This window comes from Mirounga angustirostris, unplaced genomic scaffold (assembly GCF_029215605.1).
Source record: "Mirounga angustirostris isolate CCGP_5_RB_7025 unplaced genomic scaffold, mMirAng1.0.hap1 SCAF_4, whole genome shotgun sequence".
NCBI classification, from domain to species: domain Eukaryota; kingdom Metazoa; phylum Chordata; class Mammalia; order Carnivora; family Phocidae; genus Mirounga; species Mirounga angustirostris.
This window is the reverse complement of record NW_026991712.1, coordinates 67,916,072-67,935,946: the sequence shown is the minus strand read 5'-3', so window position 1 is coordinate 67,935,946 and position 19,875 is coordinate 67,916,072. Positions and strand designations below refer to the sequence as shown.

The window sequence follows — 19,875 nt, the reverse complement described above, 5'->3', positions numbered from 1 at the left end:
GGTTACAACATGGCCAACTCATGGAGACTTTTTCAAGCATGCCAAAGTTCCAGGAAATACCATGGAATAAGCTATTCAAAGCATGAGGGTGTAGCTTCTTCAAACTGGTTAGTACAATGGAAAAAATGGCAAGCCCAATAATGAGTCCCATACCCCGAGAATGATGAGTTCTTAAAATCTGACCTTCAATGTGGGGAACTTTATGAATTTTGTTGTTGGTACCTGGAGTCCCTGTGCAGGAGACTGTGATGATTGCCCAGTATAGATACATTCCCATCCCCCCAAATAAGCAATGTCTCTGCAATCTGAAACAAAATCCAGAATGGGAATAAAAACGATACCCCTTCAAAGGAACCCAGCAATAAGGCCATTTGGATATAGATTAACAGGGGTTTCCCAAAGAAGAGATGGATGGAGTGAGCGCTGGAGAAATTTAGCTATCAACTGGGGGAGGTGGCATCCAAGAGGGAGTTGTCCACCCAGGTGAAACAGAAAGTGACTCTTTAGAACCAGATTCCTCTATGGTGATCAACCTCCAGCTACCAGAGGTAATAAGTCAGGGAGCTTTCTTACCTTACACTCTTATGTCCAGATTTACAGCCTGTAAGGAAAAGACAGATGAGGGGTGGGACCAAGAGGGAACTGGACCTAGAAGAAACTCTCTGACACTAGAAAGAACTGAAGACCTGACACTACATTGAGGTACAATGGCATGGGCTGGAAGGGTTGGGGGTACAGGATTCTGTGGCATTTCCGGCTGCCACTGTTCCCAGGATTATTTTGTCCAGTTCTTTTTTTTTTTAAAGATTTTATTTATTTATTTGAGACAGAGAGAATGAGAGACAGAGAGCATGAGAGGGAGGAGGGTCAGAGGGAGAAGCAGACTCCCCACCGAGCAGGGAGCCCGATGCGGGACTCGATCCCGGGACTCCAGGATCATGACCTGAGCCGAAGGCAGTCGCTTAACCAACTGAGCCACCCAGGCGCCCCAGTTCTTTTTTTTTTTTTTAAATGAAAACAATCCCACAGCATTTATTGTCATATGGTAATAACATAAAGGTAGCCAAAACAAAACACAAAGGTATTTGTTCATATATGAGCAAATATCTTAGAACTACACTTCCAACGAAGGACATCTAAAAAAAAACCCAGACTGCATGGCCTTCTCAAGAACTTCTCACTTCATTGATCATTTCTAGTTGGAGACAGTTTGGAGCAGGGTAATATTATCTCCCTTTAGCATGATCCAACCCAGTTGTTTTCTTGACTTTGTTTTAGAATGAATCACTTCTGCGTCATCTAATACAAGGTTCATGTACTCATCAAAACCAATGATATAGCCCTCTATCCGCATGTTCACTTGCTCATAAAGCCACACCTGAACCTGAGATTTATTTTGCAAGTATCTGAAGATGAGGTTGAGGAGCTGTACCATCACTTTCTGCACTTTTTGGCCCCGGCCAGTGTATGCCATGCTGGAAGCTAACCTTTTATCAGGTTCTTTGGAGCATTGAGAGCCACAGAGTCAACTGACCAGATTTGAAAAAGCAGTGAAATGTGGAAGAGAACTGTAGTCATCTGTACTGGGCTGCTGAAACCACTGTTAAACACTGCTGTTGTTGTTTTCATTGCTGAATGCATACTTTGTATTGATGTTTTACGTGCTTGTACTGTAAATGCTTATAAATTACAAGAGGGTTTTCCCAATTGAGAGGCGTTGTTTGTCCGGAGATGGTAGTGGGAAGAAGGCACTGACTAGCTTCTAGTTCCATCCATGTTATACAGTGAAAGCAATATAGAATTATAATAGAGAAGTAAAGGAATTCAAAGCCATGATTAAGGACTTAAAGGCAGCAGGGGTACTGAGGATACAATTCTTTACAACAGTACAGTGTGGCCATTGAAAAGACCAATAGAAACTGGATACTTAGGGTGGATTATTGCCATTGAATTCAGTTACTATAGCCCTGGCTGTTCCAGATATTTTATAGAAAAAAACTGGTGGCACGTGGAATTTCACCTTGAGCATTGCTAATTTTAGCCTTTTAAAAATCCTTTTTGCATAAGGAGGTCAAGATCAGTGGCCTTTACCTGGCTGCGGCCTCAATACACATTTATGGTATTGCAACAGGAGTATGTGAATTCTCATGTTCTTTGTCACCAATGGGTGGGCTGGGACATGAAGTAAATCTCTCTCCATTCAAAAGGTTTAGTTTCACTGCGTTGAGGACGTCATGCAGACAAGCCCTCTATTAATTACCTATTTCTGGGTAACAAATTGCTACAAATTTAGTAGTTTAAACTAACAGACGTTTGGGGCACCTGGGTGACTCGATTGATTAAGCATCTGCCTTTGGCTCCAGTCATGATCCCAGGGTCCTGGGATCAAGACCCATATCAGGCTCCCTGCTCAGTGGGTAGTCTGCTTCTCCCTCTCCCTCTGCCTCTGCCCCCCACTTGTGCTCTCTCTCTCAGATAAATAAATGAAATCTTTAAAAAAATAAAATAACAAACATGTAGTATTTAGTTTCTTTCTATCAGTAATCTGGCATGCTTAACTGGGGTCCTCTGCCTCAGGATCTGTCACAATCAAGGTGTTGACCAAAACTAGGCTCTCCTCTAGAGCATCTACTGGGAAAGTATCTGTTTCAAAGTTCACATAATCGTTGGCTGAATTTAGTTCCTCAAGGGTTGCTGGACTGAGGGCCTCGGTTCCTTGCTGGTTGTTTGCTGGAGGCTACCTTAGCTCTTGCCATGGGGGCCTCTCCAAGGAGAAGAAGCAAGGGAGAGAGACTGCTAGAAGGATGGATGTCACATAAGATTATGTAATGTAATTACAAAGTGACATCCCCTCAGTCCTGAGGTATTCTATTGATTTAGAAGCAAGTTACTCCCAAGCAGGACCATACAAGGCTCTGAATGCCAGGAGGCGGGGTTTGTTAGAGTTTGCACACCACAGACCACATAAAGAACAGGTATCAGTGACTTCAGAGCACATACTAACTCACAGGAGAGCACAGGAGTTAATTCTGATAAAATACAGAGAACAGCCAGATTCTTGGGAGCCATGTGTTATGAGGCTCAAAGTGTGACTCCTGAGACAGTAAAGGAAGAGTTACCTACCCTCTGGCCCCCACTACCAAAATGGGAGCCCAGTTCCTTATTTGATGGTTTGGGTTGGAGACAATGTTGCCTCATTTAGGCGTTTTGTTGAGCCCAATAGATAAGACAACATGAAAATATGCCAAATTTAGCTGGAGATTTGAGCAGCAAGCAGAAATAGAGGCAGGGCAACAGGCTGTTCCAGCAGCCCTACTCTTGAGGCCCATGAACCCCAGGATAGCCTTGAAGTAGGGGTACCTAGTACTGATGACAATGCTGATTGGAGTCTCTGGCCAGGAGCAGCTGGGTTTCTGAGGGCTGAACCAAATGTGAAGCTAATGGTGTCTACTGGGTGGCAGCAGCTGGCTAAACCAAAGACAATCTTGGAAGACTGACTGTGATAAGGTCAGGTCAGCACAATGGCCTAAATGGAAAGCACCCTCCATTGCTATAGACAGTACTCCTGAGGGCCAGGTGTGTTTTATTTTATTGACTCTTGAGCCATGACTAACAACATAACTGTCTGGTTGGGCACCTGAGTGATGACTGACTGGGTATATTAAAGACATATCTCTATGAGGCTGTGGGCTCTGGAAAGCCATTGCTGAAGCCAGATAGGACATTTATGTATCTCCTACGAACATTCTCGGGAAGCATCCATACTGAGATAAGACTCAGGGAAATGATGTGGCTGATCAGGCCTGCACAACCTGGGCAGGCAGCATCAGTAACTGAATATGTCCTTACATGCTAATTCCATTATCACCACCATCTGGGGCGGGGGCTGTTTTTACTGACTGACTTGTATTCTGGTTTTAGATGGCATTTTCCTGCTACTTGGCATATCTGGTATGATTTTGATTGTCACTGTAATCTTGAGTGGTTGAGTTCCTGGATTTTGTGGTCTTCTTTAAATAAAATATTTGAATTTTGTTTTAACAGGTTAGAGATGTTACCTAGAGGTTAGCTTGATTTTTGGAGGCTTATGATTAAGTTTTCTTAGGGCACATCAAGAGTAAGCTTTATTCTAGGGCTAGTTTAACACCGTATTTAAAGACAGAGGTTAAAAGAAAAGGATGGAAAATATAGCATGAAAAAGCTAATTCCAAGAAGGCTGGAGTTCCTATATTAAAATCTGACAAAGTAGACTCAGGAAAGGAATAGTACCAGAGATAAAGAGAGACTTTTTTTTTTTCTAATGTAGGCTCCCCACCCACCATGGAGCCCAATGCAGACCTTAAACTTGCGACCCTGAGATCAAGACCTAAGCTGAGATCAAAAGTTGGATGTTTACCAACTGAGCCACCCAGGCACCCCAAGAAAGACATTTTTTAAATGATAAAAATGTCGGTTCATGAAGGAGACCTAAAAGTACACAAAGCAATAACTGACAGAACTAGAAAAATAAGCAGACAAATCCATAGTTATTGTTGGAGTTTCAATATTCTTCTCTCAGTAACTGAGAGAACAAGGAGATAAAAAAAAAAAAGAACAGTAAGAATATAAAGATTTGAACATTATCAACCAACTTGGTCTAATTTATATTTATAAAACCCTACATTCAAGAACCTATAATACACATTTTTTTTTTTTAAATGCACATGGAACATTCACCAAGATAGCTCACATACTGGACCATAAAAATATGTCAACAAATTTGAAGGGCTTGAAATCATATAGAGAACAAATAACATCTGGAAAAATCTCCAAATATTTATAAAGAAAATATTATTCTTCTAATGACCCATGGGTCAAAGATAACATCAAAAAGAAAGCTAGAAGGCACTTTGAACTGATGCTATGAAAAATAAAATCTATTAAAAATTATGGAATGCAGCTAGAAGAGTGCTTTAGAGGAGAACTTGTAGTTTTAAATGTTTATATTAAAAAAGAAGATAATTTTAAAGTCAATTATCTGAACTTACACCTTAAGAAACTAGGAAAAGAAACAGAATTAAATGTAGAGTAAAAAAAAGGAAGGAAATAATAACAGGAAGAGTAAAAATTAATGGAATAGATAACAACAGTTGAGAAAATCAAAGAACCCAAGAGCTGGTTATTCACAAAATATATAAAATTAATAAACATCTGGCTAGGCTAATCAAGAAATAAAGAGACAATGCTCAAACAACCAAAGCCAGAAAAAAGGAGGAGGTATCATGAGAGATCTTACAGATATGCCGTAGATAAGAAAGAAATATTATTAACATCTTTATGTTCATAAATTTGACAATGTGGATGGAATGGATGGCTATTTGAAAGACAAAAATTATGAAAAATGAATTAAGAAGAAATAGGAAGTATGAAGGGACCTATATTTATAAAATAAATTAGATTCATAATTTAAAGCATTCACACACAGAGAAACTAGGCCTTATGATTTTACTGGTTAATTCTGTCAACATTTACAGTAAAACACACACACACAACACACCAGTCTTACTCAAGCTCCTTTCAGCAAATTGAAGAGGAGGGAATATTTCCCAATTTATTTATGAGGCCATCATAAATCAATCAATAAATACATACATAAAAAAATAAATATTATAGGTTGTGAACTAGTGAAGTTTATCTAAGAAATGTAAGATTTGATAACACTCAGTAATTAATATAAATTGCCATATAGAGGAAAATCACATAATACTCTCAAAACCTACATAAAGAGCACTGGACAAACTCCAACACCCACTGATTAATAAAAACTCTTATCAAACTAAAAACTTTGTCAACTTCCTGAAAAGATATCTAGGATAAACCTCTATTGAATATAGATAATGGTGTAAGACTTAACGCTTTCCCACTAAAAGTGGGAGCAAGGTGAGACTACCAGCTCTCATCCCTTGTTTTCAAGATTGTGCTTGCCTCTTAACCGATGCAATTATTCAAAAACAAGATATAGAAATCTAGACTGAAAAAGAAAAAGCAAAATTCTATTTATTTGCAGATGACATGAGTATCTATGCAGAAAATTCTAAAGAACTTATAGGAAAAAAGGACCAGAACTAGGAAGAGTATTAATAAGTTTACAGGATAAAATTTCAATATAAATAGAAAATCAATTGTATTTTTATATTCCAGTCATAGCATCCAAAATCATAAAGTGCTTAAGGAAAAATCTATCTCATAAAATATGTGAAAGAGCTGTATGTTGAAAGTTATAAAACTTTTCTTTTTTCGAAATTTATTTGAGAGAGAGAGGGAGAGTGGGCATGGGCATGTGGGGGGGGGGAGGGGGAGGAACAGAGGGGGAGGGAGAGGGCAGGGGAGAGGGGGAGGAGAACTGACACTGTACCAAAGAAAAGCTGCCACATAAGCACATGAAAAGATGCTTAACATCATTAGTAATGGGAAATGAAAGTTAAAATCATAATAAGATACCTCTCTATACTTAGTAGCATGGCTGAATTTTAAAAAAATTGACAATACCAAGTAAAACCAGTGGAGCTCTCATACGTTATTGGGGGGAATGCAAAATGGTAACATCGGTTTAGAAAACAGTTTGGCAGTTTATTATAAGGTTAATCACAAATTTAGCCTATGTCTCTGCAATCTCATATATACATCCACCTGAGTGAGATGAAAACGTATATCCATATATATCCACCAAAAGACCTATACGCAGTATTTATAGCAGCTTTCTTAATAATTGTCAAAAATCAACCCACCTGCCCATCAACTAGGATAGATAAATTGTTACACATCTATGTAATGAGATGTTCAGCAATAAAAAGAACAACCTATAATGTATGCAATATCATGGATAAATCTCGAAAGTATTATGCTAAATGGAAAAAACCAAATTCCAAAAGGCTGCATACTGAAGATTTCATTTCACATGACATTCCGAAAAAGGCAAAACTTTAGGGACAGAAATAAGATGATTGATTCCTAAGAGCTGGGGCTGGGGAAGGGTCCCTGTTGAGATTGATCAAAATATTCTATATCTTGATTGTGGTGGTAACTACATGACTATGTATTTGTCAAAATCAACAAATTTTATACAGAAAGGTGAATTTTATTTTATACAAATTATACCACAGTAAACCTGACTTAAAACAATGTTATATTATCTTTTGAAAGGTCTACAGTGGTCATGTATTTTTTATTTTTATGTTTTGGTCATTTTTTTCCCTTTTTTAGGAAAAAATACAAGTAATACAGTTTTACAAGTAATTCCTACGCATTGGAAAACATTACTTCAAGCTATTCAGAAGGGTATCAATGAAAAATAAAAGTTTCCTATATTCTCCATCTCTCCAGTTCTACTCTCTGAATTGACCACTTTTATTTTATTTTTTTTATTTTTGGGGGTTTCTTTTTTTTAAAGATTTTTATTTATTTATTAGAGAGAGAGTGCACTCACGCGCGTGCACAAGTGGGGGTGGGCAGAGGAAAAAGCAAACTCCCCACTGAGCAGGGAGCCCACACAGGGCTGGATCCCAGGACTGTGGGATCATGATCTGAGCCGAAGGCAGATGCTTAACTGACTGAGCCACCCAGGCACCCCTGAATTAGCCACGTTTAATTATTTTTGTTTTTAGCTTTTTCAGTGCTTACCTCTCTAACCCTACATTTATCTCTAGAAACTGATTTAGTAATTTATATAGTACTCATTGTCTTCCTACTCTGAAAAACAAGGAATTAACTCAGATTGTCCCACCTTTATAACTCTAATTTTTATGATTTTGTTTTGTCAGTATGAGTTATAATTCTCATTGATTACCTGTGTACATTTAAAGAATACTTGAGACACCAACTTTAGGCATTTCCTCTTGACTCCCACTGTATGAGTGAGGAAGTCAGCATGTCTGTATTTCCCTAATATTTTCTCCTTGTATTTATTTGATTATCTTCTACCCCTATTTTATATATTTTCTGTTATTAGATTTTGCATTAATGATTTGAACTCTCTGAAATAAGCCATGTCTTTCACTTTTGTTCTTTTATCAAACTTTTATTCTCAAGTTCTACATTTTGATAGATTTCCTCACCCAATACTTCCATGAAATGTTTTCCCCAAATATCTGGTGATCCTTGGTTGTTTGTTTCTATTTATGAATGAAGATTAGGTAGATTATTGTAGGCAGGTCGTGTGGCTTGTCTCTGCTATTGAGCTTCTTGAATGGGAGCTCTATGTTTCCTTTCTAACTTTATTTATTTATTTATTTATTTATTTATTTATTTATTTATTTATTCAACAAATATGCAATAAATGCTTATTGGTGGTTTTGGGAAATAGTGAGACTACCATGGTGAGCCAAATAAATCACGATTCTTGTTCTCATGGAGCTTATTGTTTAGAGAAGAAGACACAATCAAAATACATCAAATAAATGAATAATAACTTACTGATGTATAAGGAAATGACCATAGTTCCATGAAAACATATACTAAAACTGATATATTAGGACACTTTTGGCTGCTAGTGACAGAAAACCAAGTGAAGCTGAACCAAACCACAAGAAATGGTTCATTTAGTGAAGAGTCCAGGTCTCAGATGGTATGGTTAGAAATCTCTCTCTTTTCCTCCCTTGTCTTCTTTTTCTCTGTCTTATTTTCATTTTTAAGAAGGTTTTCCAAAAATGATAACAAAGAGGGCACCAGTGGTCTGAGTTTACATTCCCCTACAAGCCTAGCAACCCCATCCTAGCCACCAAGCAACTTATAACACCTAACTTACCTATCTCCTGTTACTTAAGCAAACCCGGTGAATATATGTCTCTCTCAAGAATTTCATAATGGCCCCAGGATTGTGTTTCATTGACCTGACTTGTGTCATCTGTCCGTCTCTGAATCCATTACTCTGCTTGAGAATATGGCTGGGTATGTGTGTATCCCTCATTGGGAGATGGGTAGTGTGAGCCATACAAACTTAGATTGAAAGACAGTTATTTTCACAAAGAAAAATCAGTCAAAACAACAGACGTGTAGTGGAAAATGCATTAACATTTGATTTGAGATGGGCTTATGTTTAAACCCCACTTTTGCTGCTACATGGTATGTAGTCAAGGGTAAATTAATCATCTCTCTGGGCATTTCCTTCCCCTTTAAAGAAGCATACCTATCTTACATGGTTTTGAATATATGACCTAATAGATGTCATGTATCCTGCACAGAGTAGCCACTCAATAAATAGTGGCATTACTTTTAGAAAAAGAATTTAACACTCACGTACATGTGCTTACAGCCTGGCTTAAAAAGGAAACGTTACCAGTATATCTGATTCCCCCTTTGTATCCTTCCTTGATCACATTCTCCTGTTTCCAATAGGATATCACTTTCCTGAAATTACTGGTTCTCATTCTCATTGTTAGTACTGTTTTGTATATTGATAAACTTTATGTAGATAACATTATACTACATTTTTCTTCTATAGCTTGCTTTTTTTAATCGGTTCAAAATTATGTTTGTGAAATTCATCCATGTTGATACATGTAGTTGTTATCCACTGATTTCTACTTTTACATAATATCCCAACATATGAATACATAGCAATTAAAAAAATCCATTCTCTTCTTAATGAATATGTAGGTTCTTTATATTATTTTTCTATTAGAGAGAAGATTGCTTTGAAAATTCTTGTGCATGTCTCCATGTAAATACACAAGAGTTTTCTCTAGGGCACATATATGGGAATGGAATTACTGAGTTTTAGGGTATGAACCTTTTCAGCTTCACTAGATTTTGTCAATTTTTTTGGAGGCTGTTTTAATAATTTATACCCCTATGAGCAGTGTTTAAGAATTCCCATTGTTATTGAATATGGGTAGAGGAACTGACTAGACATTTTTCCAAAGAAGACATACAAATTACCAAGAGGTATATGAAAAGTTGCTTGACATCAGTCATCACGAGGGAAATGAACATCAAAAGCACAATGAGATATCACCTTACACCTCTTAGAATGGCTGTCATTAAAGACATCTGAGAACAACTGTTGGTGAGGATGGGGAAAAAGGGAACTCTTGTGCACACACTGTTGGCAGGAATGTAAATTGGTCTAGCCACTATGGAAAAAAGTATGGACGTTCCTCAAAAAAATTAAAAATAGAATTACCATATGATCCAGCATTTCCACTCTGGGTATGCATCTGAAGGAATAGAAATCACTGTCTTGAAGAGATATCTACACGCCTATGTTCATTGCAGCATTGTTTACAAAAGCCAAGACATGGAAACAACCTAAGTGTCCACTGATGGATGAATCAAGAAAATCTTTACACATACATGCAAGCATGCACACATGCACACACACACACACAGGCATATTATTCAGCCATAAAAAAGGAAAATCCTGCCATTTGTGACAACATGGATGGACCTTGAGGGTATTATGCTAAGTGAGATAAGTCAGATAGAAAAAGACAAATGCTGTATGATCTCACTTATATGTGGAATCTAAAAAAACCGAACTCCTAGAAATAAAGAATAAACTATTAGTTACAGCGGGTGGGGGTTAGAGGAAATGGGTGAACGTGATCAAACTCCCAGTTATAAGATATATAAGTTCTGGGGATGTAATGTACAGCATGATGACTCTAGTTAACAATATTGTATATTTGAAAGTTTCTAAGAGAGTAGATATTAAGAGTTCTCATCACAAAAAATGTGTAACTATGTGAGGTGCTGACTGTCCCAAAACTTATTGGGGTCATCATATCATCATATATACAGATATCAAATCATTATGTTATACGCCTTAAACAAATACAATATTACATGTCAATTATATCTCAATAAAACTGAAAAAATGTATTTCTCATTGTTCCTCATTATGTGAAAACATTTGTAACATCTTAGACTGCTGACAGAAGATGAAAATGTAAAAAAAATAGATAGTACAATGGAATAAGTGTTTTCAAGTTGTATGACGGGAACACAAAAGTAATAAAATATCCTCAGTATCTAGAAGCATAAAAAAGTGAAAGGGAAGAGACAATTGGGAGCATCTTCTGTTTGAAATAAGGCAGGTGAAATCCCATGGGGTCAGGCTACTAAGTTGAGGCTCAGCCGGTCCTGGGGGCTTCTTCCACAATCCATAAAATGTAAAAAGGGAACATGTATCTCAGAAATTGTCCCTTATGTGCCTGCTTGGCAGAGGAACCATCTTCAGATAAGTCTTTGTGCGCAACACATGAATAAAACCTACCAATTCTGATGACATGGTTCTCTTTGGTATCCTGCATCTCTATTAACTATGGAATATTATGTAGAAAGAAGATTATAACATATATTTGGGTATCAGGGACTTTTTATTTAACACTATATAATGGCCTCTCTCTTTCTTTACACACACACACACACATACACACACATATATGTCACATAATATAATTTTAGGACAGTCATATTTCTTTAGCAGTCTTGAATTTTAACAATGAAGCCAAGACCTATGTTAATGGACAGTGATGTGATTGAAACAGAAATTGTCAACCTCAGTAAGTTTTAGTATTCTTCTGGGTCCAAAGAAAAAAATTTCTTTATCATATTACAGCAGCTGGGAAAGAAATGAATGTTTACTTTTGCTTCAATGTAACTAAAACTGAAGGACAAAAAATGTGACATCAATACATGGTACTGGAGTAGGCTTAAGTTCCCATATTTGAAGAAAAAAGCTAATTCGGATAACTTAGGTATCAAATGAGCTTCTGAAGCAGTTCTCCCCCACCCCTGGCTAGGGAGTTAGGAATGATTTCTCAAAGAAGGATAAAGAAACAATTGTGATCTCTCTCGTTAGAGATGTCGTTAGCAAGTTTCTCGAAAAAGACACAGTGAAAATCTCATTTTCCCATGTGACAGCCCTCCTCAGTCTCTGAATTGAAATGATCTGCTATCTTATGTCGGTACATCTTTTTGCAGTTGAGAAATGTTGCATACATTTTTGATAATCTGCTTTGTGCCCCCAGCTCTGAAAAGAAAGCTGAATTTATTTCAAATGGAAAAACCAGGGAAGGTCTAAGTTGGTAACAAGAGCAACAGTTTGGGGGCAATGATAAGTAAATGGAATTGAAGCCCCTGAGTAGTTCATATTATTGTGCATGTGTGTAATCTTCCAAACAAATAACCCTAAAGACACTCTTTCATATCTTCTAAGTCTGTCCTGAGTTTAATCTTGTTTGCAAATTTACAAGTAGAGATGTTTAAGGGATAGATAAAAAAAAAAAAAAGGGTGAGGTAAGTCACCTGTGGTCAAAATCCTTATCAGGCAAATCAGCTGTCACAGCAGGATTGGAAAGTCAATGAGGGGAAGTAGGGGGGGAAGAAGAGATGGAGAGTATGGGGAATGAGAGACTCGTACTCTTGAGTTGTCCAAGTCAGAGAGAGAGAGGGAAAGAATGGGGGAGCGAGAGGGAGAGAGAAACGAAGGGAGAGAATGGGAGAGGGAGGGAGAGAGAGGGAAGGAGAGGAAATGAGAATAAGAATGACAATAAAAACAAGGACTTTGCATCTCCTAGTTGAGAGGGAATCCTCTGATGGATACCAGGCTCAGTTGTGGAAGGGGAAATGGAAGCTGATGTTGCAGGAGGGGCAACATCAGCTTCCTTAATTTGATTAAGGAAGAGCTTAATTAAGAGTAAGCTTAATCTTAATTAAGAGCTACCTTAATTTGCTATTAATCCAAAGAGCAGAGCCTCCTCCTTCCCAAGGAGAGAAAGAATTACATTTTCCAGGCTTCCTTCAAGTGATAGTTGGGAAACAACTCTAGTCCTCAAACTAAAGATCAATGGCTGTGCTGTGCTGTGCTGTGCCAGCCACGAAAGGTGGTGAGACCACTTTCCGGGGAGCACAGTTCACAAAGAAAGAGGCCACTTTCTCAGAGGGCATTTTCCCGATCTGGTGAGACGAGAATTTGACTTCTTTAGGTTGCTGCCGCCGAAGAAGCAGTGCCAATGTGCTAAGGGAGTTAGGAGAACCCAAGTCAGCCCCACTGGGATGGATAGCTGGGAGGCCTGTGTGGGGGTGGGGTCCACCCAACCTTTGTGGGGCCTGAGGTGAGACAACAAATAGAGTCCCCTGCGTGCCATTTGCCCCAATTTTTAAACGTTATAAATCAAGAGAAAACACTTTTATCCTCCTGCCATGATAACTATACACTCATAACGACCTAGAAAATTAAAGCTGACTTAGAATTCTTGGACTTCTCAGAGTTTCTGATCAGAGCATGGCGGGACCAGAGAGCTGACACAGCTCACAATTGCCCCTTTTGCTCCCCAGGACCCCAACTCTATCCTGCACCAAGAGGGCTTTTCTGTGCGTATCTGAACCTCTCAGTGTGCAACTCAAACTGTCCACAACCCTCTCCCCACAGGTAGCCACCCATCGCAGCAAGGGGAAGAGGCCTGCACTGTCTTATTCTGGAGGTGTAGAGTGACCCGGTAGGGCTCCTTGCCGGGTGGGAAGAGGCTTGGCCACAGGAGGGCCAGAACAGGACTGTGGATAAGAAAGCACTTTGTGAAAAACCCCAGCATACATGGCAAGGCAGGAGCTAGGATGTGGTTCTCTTTTTTCCTCAGGGAACCAAGTGAAATGATTTGCTACAGGCAGACATGGAGCCCTAGCATTCCCTTGCTCTTGTGATTTTTGGAAAATACACACTTGTGGGTTCTCACGATATTTCCAACATTGGTGTCATGGATATAAGAGAAGTATTTGACTAAAATGGAAAAAATCCTACTGAGAGCTGCATGTTCTAGTGATCAGTTCTCCTCTGTTTCCTTCTCACATCACCCCAGTCCCCGTAAGCCCCAATTTCTATCTCCTGATTCACATTCTTGGGAGACTCGCCCCCATCCCCAATATCTAATCAAACACCAATTCCTGTTTTAATCCTAAATATCTCTAGATTCTGTCCACTTCTCTCCATATCAATGGTCACTGCCTTTCTCCAGACCAGCAATATTTCTCTTGCCCTCTGCCAGATCTCCCTGTCTCCATCCTTGGTTATCTCCAATCTTTGCAGCCAGAGTCTGCTTTTAAAAAATGCAAAGCAGATCATGCCACTCTCTGCTTCAAACCTTCAAAGGCTTCCGCTGCTCTGAGGATAAATCCAAATGTCTTAAGTGGTTCACAAGGCCAAGGGAGATCTGGAATTCCTCTCCAGGTTCAGTTCAACCCACTCTTTCCTTTACACTTCATGTTGTGTCCATACGGGACTTGTTCCAACTCTTGGAACCAGGTAGACACCCTGGTCTTTCTCACATCCCATTCTCTGTTTGCAACTGTCCTCACCTGGGCCTCATTTATCTAGCTAACAAAGGCTTATGAGCAGGCAGCTTGTTTGGGAACATGTTCCCAGAGAGTAGGAGTAAGGTCCTGGAAGAATGGAACAGAAAGAAAACAAATGCAGGGGTCTTCTGTCCGTTTGACTCCCACTGGGGGCAAATGGTGCCTGATCCTCCTGGGACTTTGGGAGGAACCTTATGACATATGCTTGCCTACAGATCGAGAGACGGAACATCTATTCATCCACTTCCGCCCTTCCTCCTCCCCTGGCAAAAGGTGGTCCATTGTCGTTAATGCCCCCACATGTCCAGGCAAAACATGTATGCATGTTGAGATGGTTCCCATGGATGTCCCACAACTAGGGAACAGGGAAACCCCAATGCAGGAAGTGGGAGGCATGGGAGAAAGGGCACTAACAAATTAGACCCAAGCCAAGAGGGGCAAAATCTGCAAAGAATTGGCTGTTGCAGCAGTGGCTGGAGTAAGAGGTGGGCTCAGAAGATGTGAAGGGAACCAAGAGGATGTTCAGTACATAGAACTATCGGCTGGTGCACCCCATGTCGTGTTCTTCTGTTCTTCTCTTGCTCTCACCTGCTGCTCTTTCCTCCTGAACACCTGACCGCTTTTGTCTATCTGCCAATGCCAACTTGTTTATCTTTTTTTACAGAGTATAATAGAGTGCAGTGGTTCTCCAGCTTTAGTGTGCCTTAGACTCACCTGTAGGGTTTGTTAAAATAAATATTGCGGGGCTCTTTCCCACAATTTCTGATTCAAACCGTGTAGGCTGAAACCTGAAAAGAACTGGCATTTCTGACGCGTTCTCAGATGATGCTGATGCTGCTGGTCTGGGGACCACACTTTGAGAAGAACCACAGGTGTAATGGTTAAGACACAGATCTGAGGTGGGACTGCATGACTTTGAATCCTGGCTCCACCGTCTACTGGGCATATGATCTTGGCAAGTTAAACCTATGAGCCTCAGTTTCATCATCTGTAAAATGGGGATAATAGCGATTCCTACTTGACAGAGTTGTCAGAAATAAATAAGTCAATATCTGCAATGTGTTTAGAGGAGGGCCTGGCATGTAGTAAGCGCTCTGTAGTTGTTTACTGTTAGTATCGCTTCAGTAATAACACCTCCTTTACCTTCCCGGGCAGAGCTGTTGTCCTTTATCTGAGTTCACCTAACCACTTCTCTTCCAGCATGTCATATTGTGTTGGAAAGGGCTGGTTCTACCTGTCTAAAGAGCCTGGTAATGGTTAGATGGCAGAAACTACTTTTGTTCATCATTTACTTTCAAATCACCAGTGATTTGCACATAATGAGGTGCTTAATAAATGTACGTGGAACAAATAAATATTATTATTCACAATATTTACTGGACTCTCTGATGGTTAATCTTATGTGTTGACTGGACTAAGGGATGTCTAGAGAGCTAGTACAACATGATCTATGGATGCATCTGTGTGGGTATTTCGAATCTGTGGACTGAGTAAAAGAAGATCATCCTCACCATGGTGGGTGGACATCCACCATCTGCAGAGGACCCAAGTAGAACAAAAAAGGCAAAGGAAGGGTGAACGTGCTCTGTCTGAGTTGGGACATCCATCTTCTCCTGCCCTCAGGCACCAGTGCTCCTGGGTCTCAGATCTTCAGACTTAGGCCAGGATGTACATACTTGGCCCTTCTGGTTCTCAGGCTTTCAGGTTTGGACTGGGACTCCATCACCAGCTCTGTTGGGTCTCCAGGTTGCAGAACACATGTCTTGGGACTTAGCCTCCATAATCGTTTGGCCAGTCCCTCATGATGTGTCTCGTTCTACACATCTCTACATATCCTATTGGTTCTGTTTCTCTGGAGAACCTGACTAATATGGTCACCATTTAGTATTTGCAAACACTCTCTTGGATGTTCTGAATTATTCAAAGAGATTAAAGGCAATGCCACCAATTTAAGACTTTCTTTTACTTCCAGTACTTCTCAGACCAGTGGCCTCCACTTTCTTTTTTTTTTTTTTTTAAATTTATTTATTAGAGAGCGAGCGAGCGAGCGAGAAACAGCATGAGAGGGGAGAGGGTCAGAGGGAGAAGCAGGCTCCCCGCTGAGCAGGGAGCCCGATGTGGGACTCGATCCCGGGACTCCAGGATCATGACCTGAGCTGAAGGCAGTCGCTTAACCAACTGAGCCACCCAGGCGCCCAGCCTCCACTTTCTTAGCCTTCATTTGCTCCTCAATCTATTCAGATCTTACTTCAGTCTCCACCACTCCACTAAAACTTCCTGTGCCAGGGTTCTCAACAACCTCCATCCTGCTGAATGTGAAGGGAAGGTCTCAGGGTTGACATCAGCTGCATTTGATTCCATCACCTGCTACTTAAAATGCTCTCCTCTCCTGGATTCCCTGACACTGCACTCCTGGTTTTCCTCCTGCTTAATTTCCTTTGTTGATCCCTCTTCCTCCTCATCTTCCACTACCCAGTCTCTAAATGACTCAGTACCCCAGGGCTTGCTCCTGGCCACCCTTTTCTTCTCCATCTATAGTCTGTCCCCAGGTATCTCATTTGCTTTCATGGTTGGAAATACCACCTATTTGCTGACTATATTAGAATTGATATTTCCAGCCTAGTTTGGTCCCTTGAGCTATAACCTTGAAAATCTCACTGCTAACATCTCCACTTGGATGAGTAATAGGCATCTCAAATTGAACATGTTTACAGTAGAGCTCCCCAGCTTCGCAAGCCACGTGCCTCACCCCCCACCCCCAGCCCAGAGCCATGTTCTGCTCAGTCTCAGTAAATGCTCAACCTCCAAATCTAGGGACCAGCCCGAGTCCTCCTTTTTTCTCACCATTCCCATTGAACCCCTCAAACATATTTTTTCAGATCACTCACTTTCCAATTCCACTGCCTCAAGTTGTGTCTGAGCCACCATCATCTGGCCCCTGTCCACATGTGACAGCTGATACGCAGGTCCTGCCAGCTCAGACCCCACCCATTTGCCACATGGGAACTAGGGGGATTTAAACAATATAAATCAGGGGCACCTGGGTGGCTCAGTCCGTTAAGAGTCCAACTCTTGATTTCGAATCATGTCGTGATCTCCGGGTTGCGATCTCAGGGTCGTGGAATAAAGTCGAGGGTCAGGCTCTGTGCTTAGCATCTGCTGGGGATTCTCTCTCTACCTCTCCCTCTACCCCTCCCCTGCTCTCTCTTTCTCTAAATAAATAAATAAATAAATAAATAAATAAATAAATAAATAAATAAAATCTTTAAATATAGATAGATAGATAGATAGATAGATAGATAGATAGATCAGTTTATATCACTTCAATGTTCAAATCTAAAATCCCTTCCCTGGCCTATATGGCCCCACATGATGAGGCCTCTGCCCTCTGGGAGCTTATCTCATATTCTCTCCTCCACCATCACACATCAGCACCAGGCACAGTGTCTGTTTTTCTGTTTCTTAGTCACTTGAACCCTTTGCCACAGAGTGTCCTTGTACTTACCCGTCCCTCGTCCTGGAATACTTTCTCTAGCTCTTTGGAAGTAGAGTTCATTCTCTTTCTTTAGATCTCAAGTCAAATAGCCTCTGCTCAGAAAGGCCTTTCTTAACTACCTGATTCAAGCTAACCTCTAAGTTATTACCTAATTGTGTTGATTTCCTTTCTAACACATATCACATCTATAATTACATTATTTAATTGTTTATGTGTTTATTGTCTAGTTCTCTCAGTACAGAGTAAGTCCTATCAGGGCAGGATGTTTTTTGCCTTATTCACCACTGTATTCTCAGTGCCTAGTGTAGTTTCTGGAATGTAATAGGCATTTCACAAATACGAGATGAATTGACACTTGTTTAATATATATTTTCTGAATACCTATGGTTCCTGGAAAAATGCTGTGAGTAGATAAGAAAGTGTACCATAAGATTCCATTACTGTTGACATATCTGTGTTTATCATATCAGAGTTAAATCTTTTAGAATGTAAATGCTAGAATGTAAGACCCTTACATGTGTATATACACAGTGGTGGGCATAATCGAATCATTAATAAGTGCTCTTTCAACATGATAATAATGCTTTGTAGTCAGTTATTTTGGGTAGCTATATATTCAGAATGACTAATTTTGAGAAAGAATTTATAAGTGTGCATGACTGGGCAATATGTATTATTAATTTAGGGATTAGATTTCCTCTTGAAACATTTTATAAACTGTTACAAATGGTTGCACTTGTCTAACTTGAGGGAAATTTGTGATTGGCAGCCAATAGATCAATTGTAAAGCTTTTTTTTTTTTTTTGCAATTCCTTTTGTGTTCACTTCTCGCATGATCAAAGCTCTCTTAAATATGTTACCCAACCAGAATAAGATATTTATATTTCTTTTTTTTTAAGATTTTATTTTTAAGTAATCTCTGTACTCAATGTGGGCCTCAAACTCACAACCACAAGATCAAAAGTTCCATGTTCTACTGACTGAGCCAGCTAGGCACCCCCAGATATTTAGATTTCTAATAGGGATTTTAAAACAATTGCAATTTCATGTATTAATTTTATATTATTAAAGGAAAATAGTGAGAAATGAAAAGCAAAGGCAATGTGGCAGGTAACTTCTGACAGGGCTTGAAACAATCCCACCTCCTGGCATTGCTGTCCTTGTGGGCAAGCCTCCCCTTTGGGGTGAGCTGGGCTTGGTGATTTGTTTCTAATGAGTAGAATATGGCAAGTAATATCACTTCCAAAATTAGGTTATAAAAAACTGGCTTCTGTCTTGTTTGCACTATCTTTGGCTCCTCTCATGTGCTAGCTCTGATGAAACAAGCTGGGGATGGAGGGCATGTGGAAGGACCTGAGCAGACTCAAGCTAATCACCACTACAGAGCTGAGACCCTCAGCCCAACAGTTCTTGATGAACCAAGTCCTGCCAATAACCATCTCAGTGAACTTGGAAGCAAATCCTTCCCCAGTTGAGCCTTCAGGTGAGACTGTAGCCTTAGACAATACCTTGACTGAAGCCTTGTGAGAGACTCTGACACAGAGTTCCTAGTTAGACTGAGCCTAATTAGACTATTCCTGATGCACAGAAACTATGAGAAAGTAAGTACACGTTCCTGTTGTTGTTGTTGTTTAAAGATCTGTTTATATATTGTAGAGAGAGAGAGCAAGAGTGTGGTGGGGAAGGGCAGAGGGAGAGAGTCTTAAGCATACTCCACAATGAGCGTGGAGCCTGATATGGGGCTTGATCTCTCAACCCTAAGATCATGACCTGAACTGAAATCAAGAGTCAGAGACTTAACCAATGGCACCACCCAGGTGCCCCTAAGTACACCTTGTTTTAAGCCTCTAAGTTTTGGCATAGTTTGTTACATAGCAATAGATGGCTAATATAGTAAACTTTTAAAACAAACATTAAGGGGACTGGGTAAAAATATTAATCAGAAGCATATTTTGTGCTACACTTTACCTGTATTGTCTCATTATTATTCAGATCAACCCTGTTGTTCACTCTTGACTGGCAGTGTCAGGGACTTTAACAGAAATTAGCAT

General features: G+C 39.8%; 1 protein-coding gene across 1 annotated transcript; it reads right to left on the bottom strand.

Annotated features, from left to right (window-relative positions):
* Nucleotides 1-1,195: 1,195 nt before the first annotated feature.
* Nucleotides 1,196-1,474, bottom strand: LOC123858203 (small nuclear ribonucleoprotein E-like). The gene has a single exon (XM_045895316.1). It carries the CDS (start codon nucleotides 1,472-1,474, stop codon nucleotides 1,196-1,198), a length of 279 nt encoding a protein of 92 aa, XP_045751272.1.
* Between the last annotated feature and the right edge of the window lie 18,401 nt (nucleotides 1,475-19,875).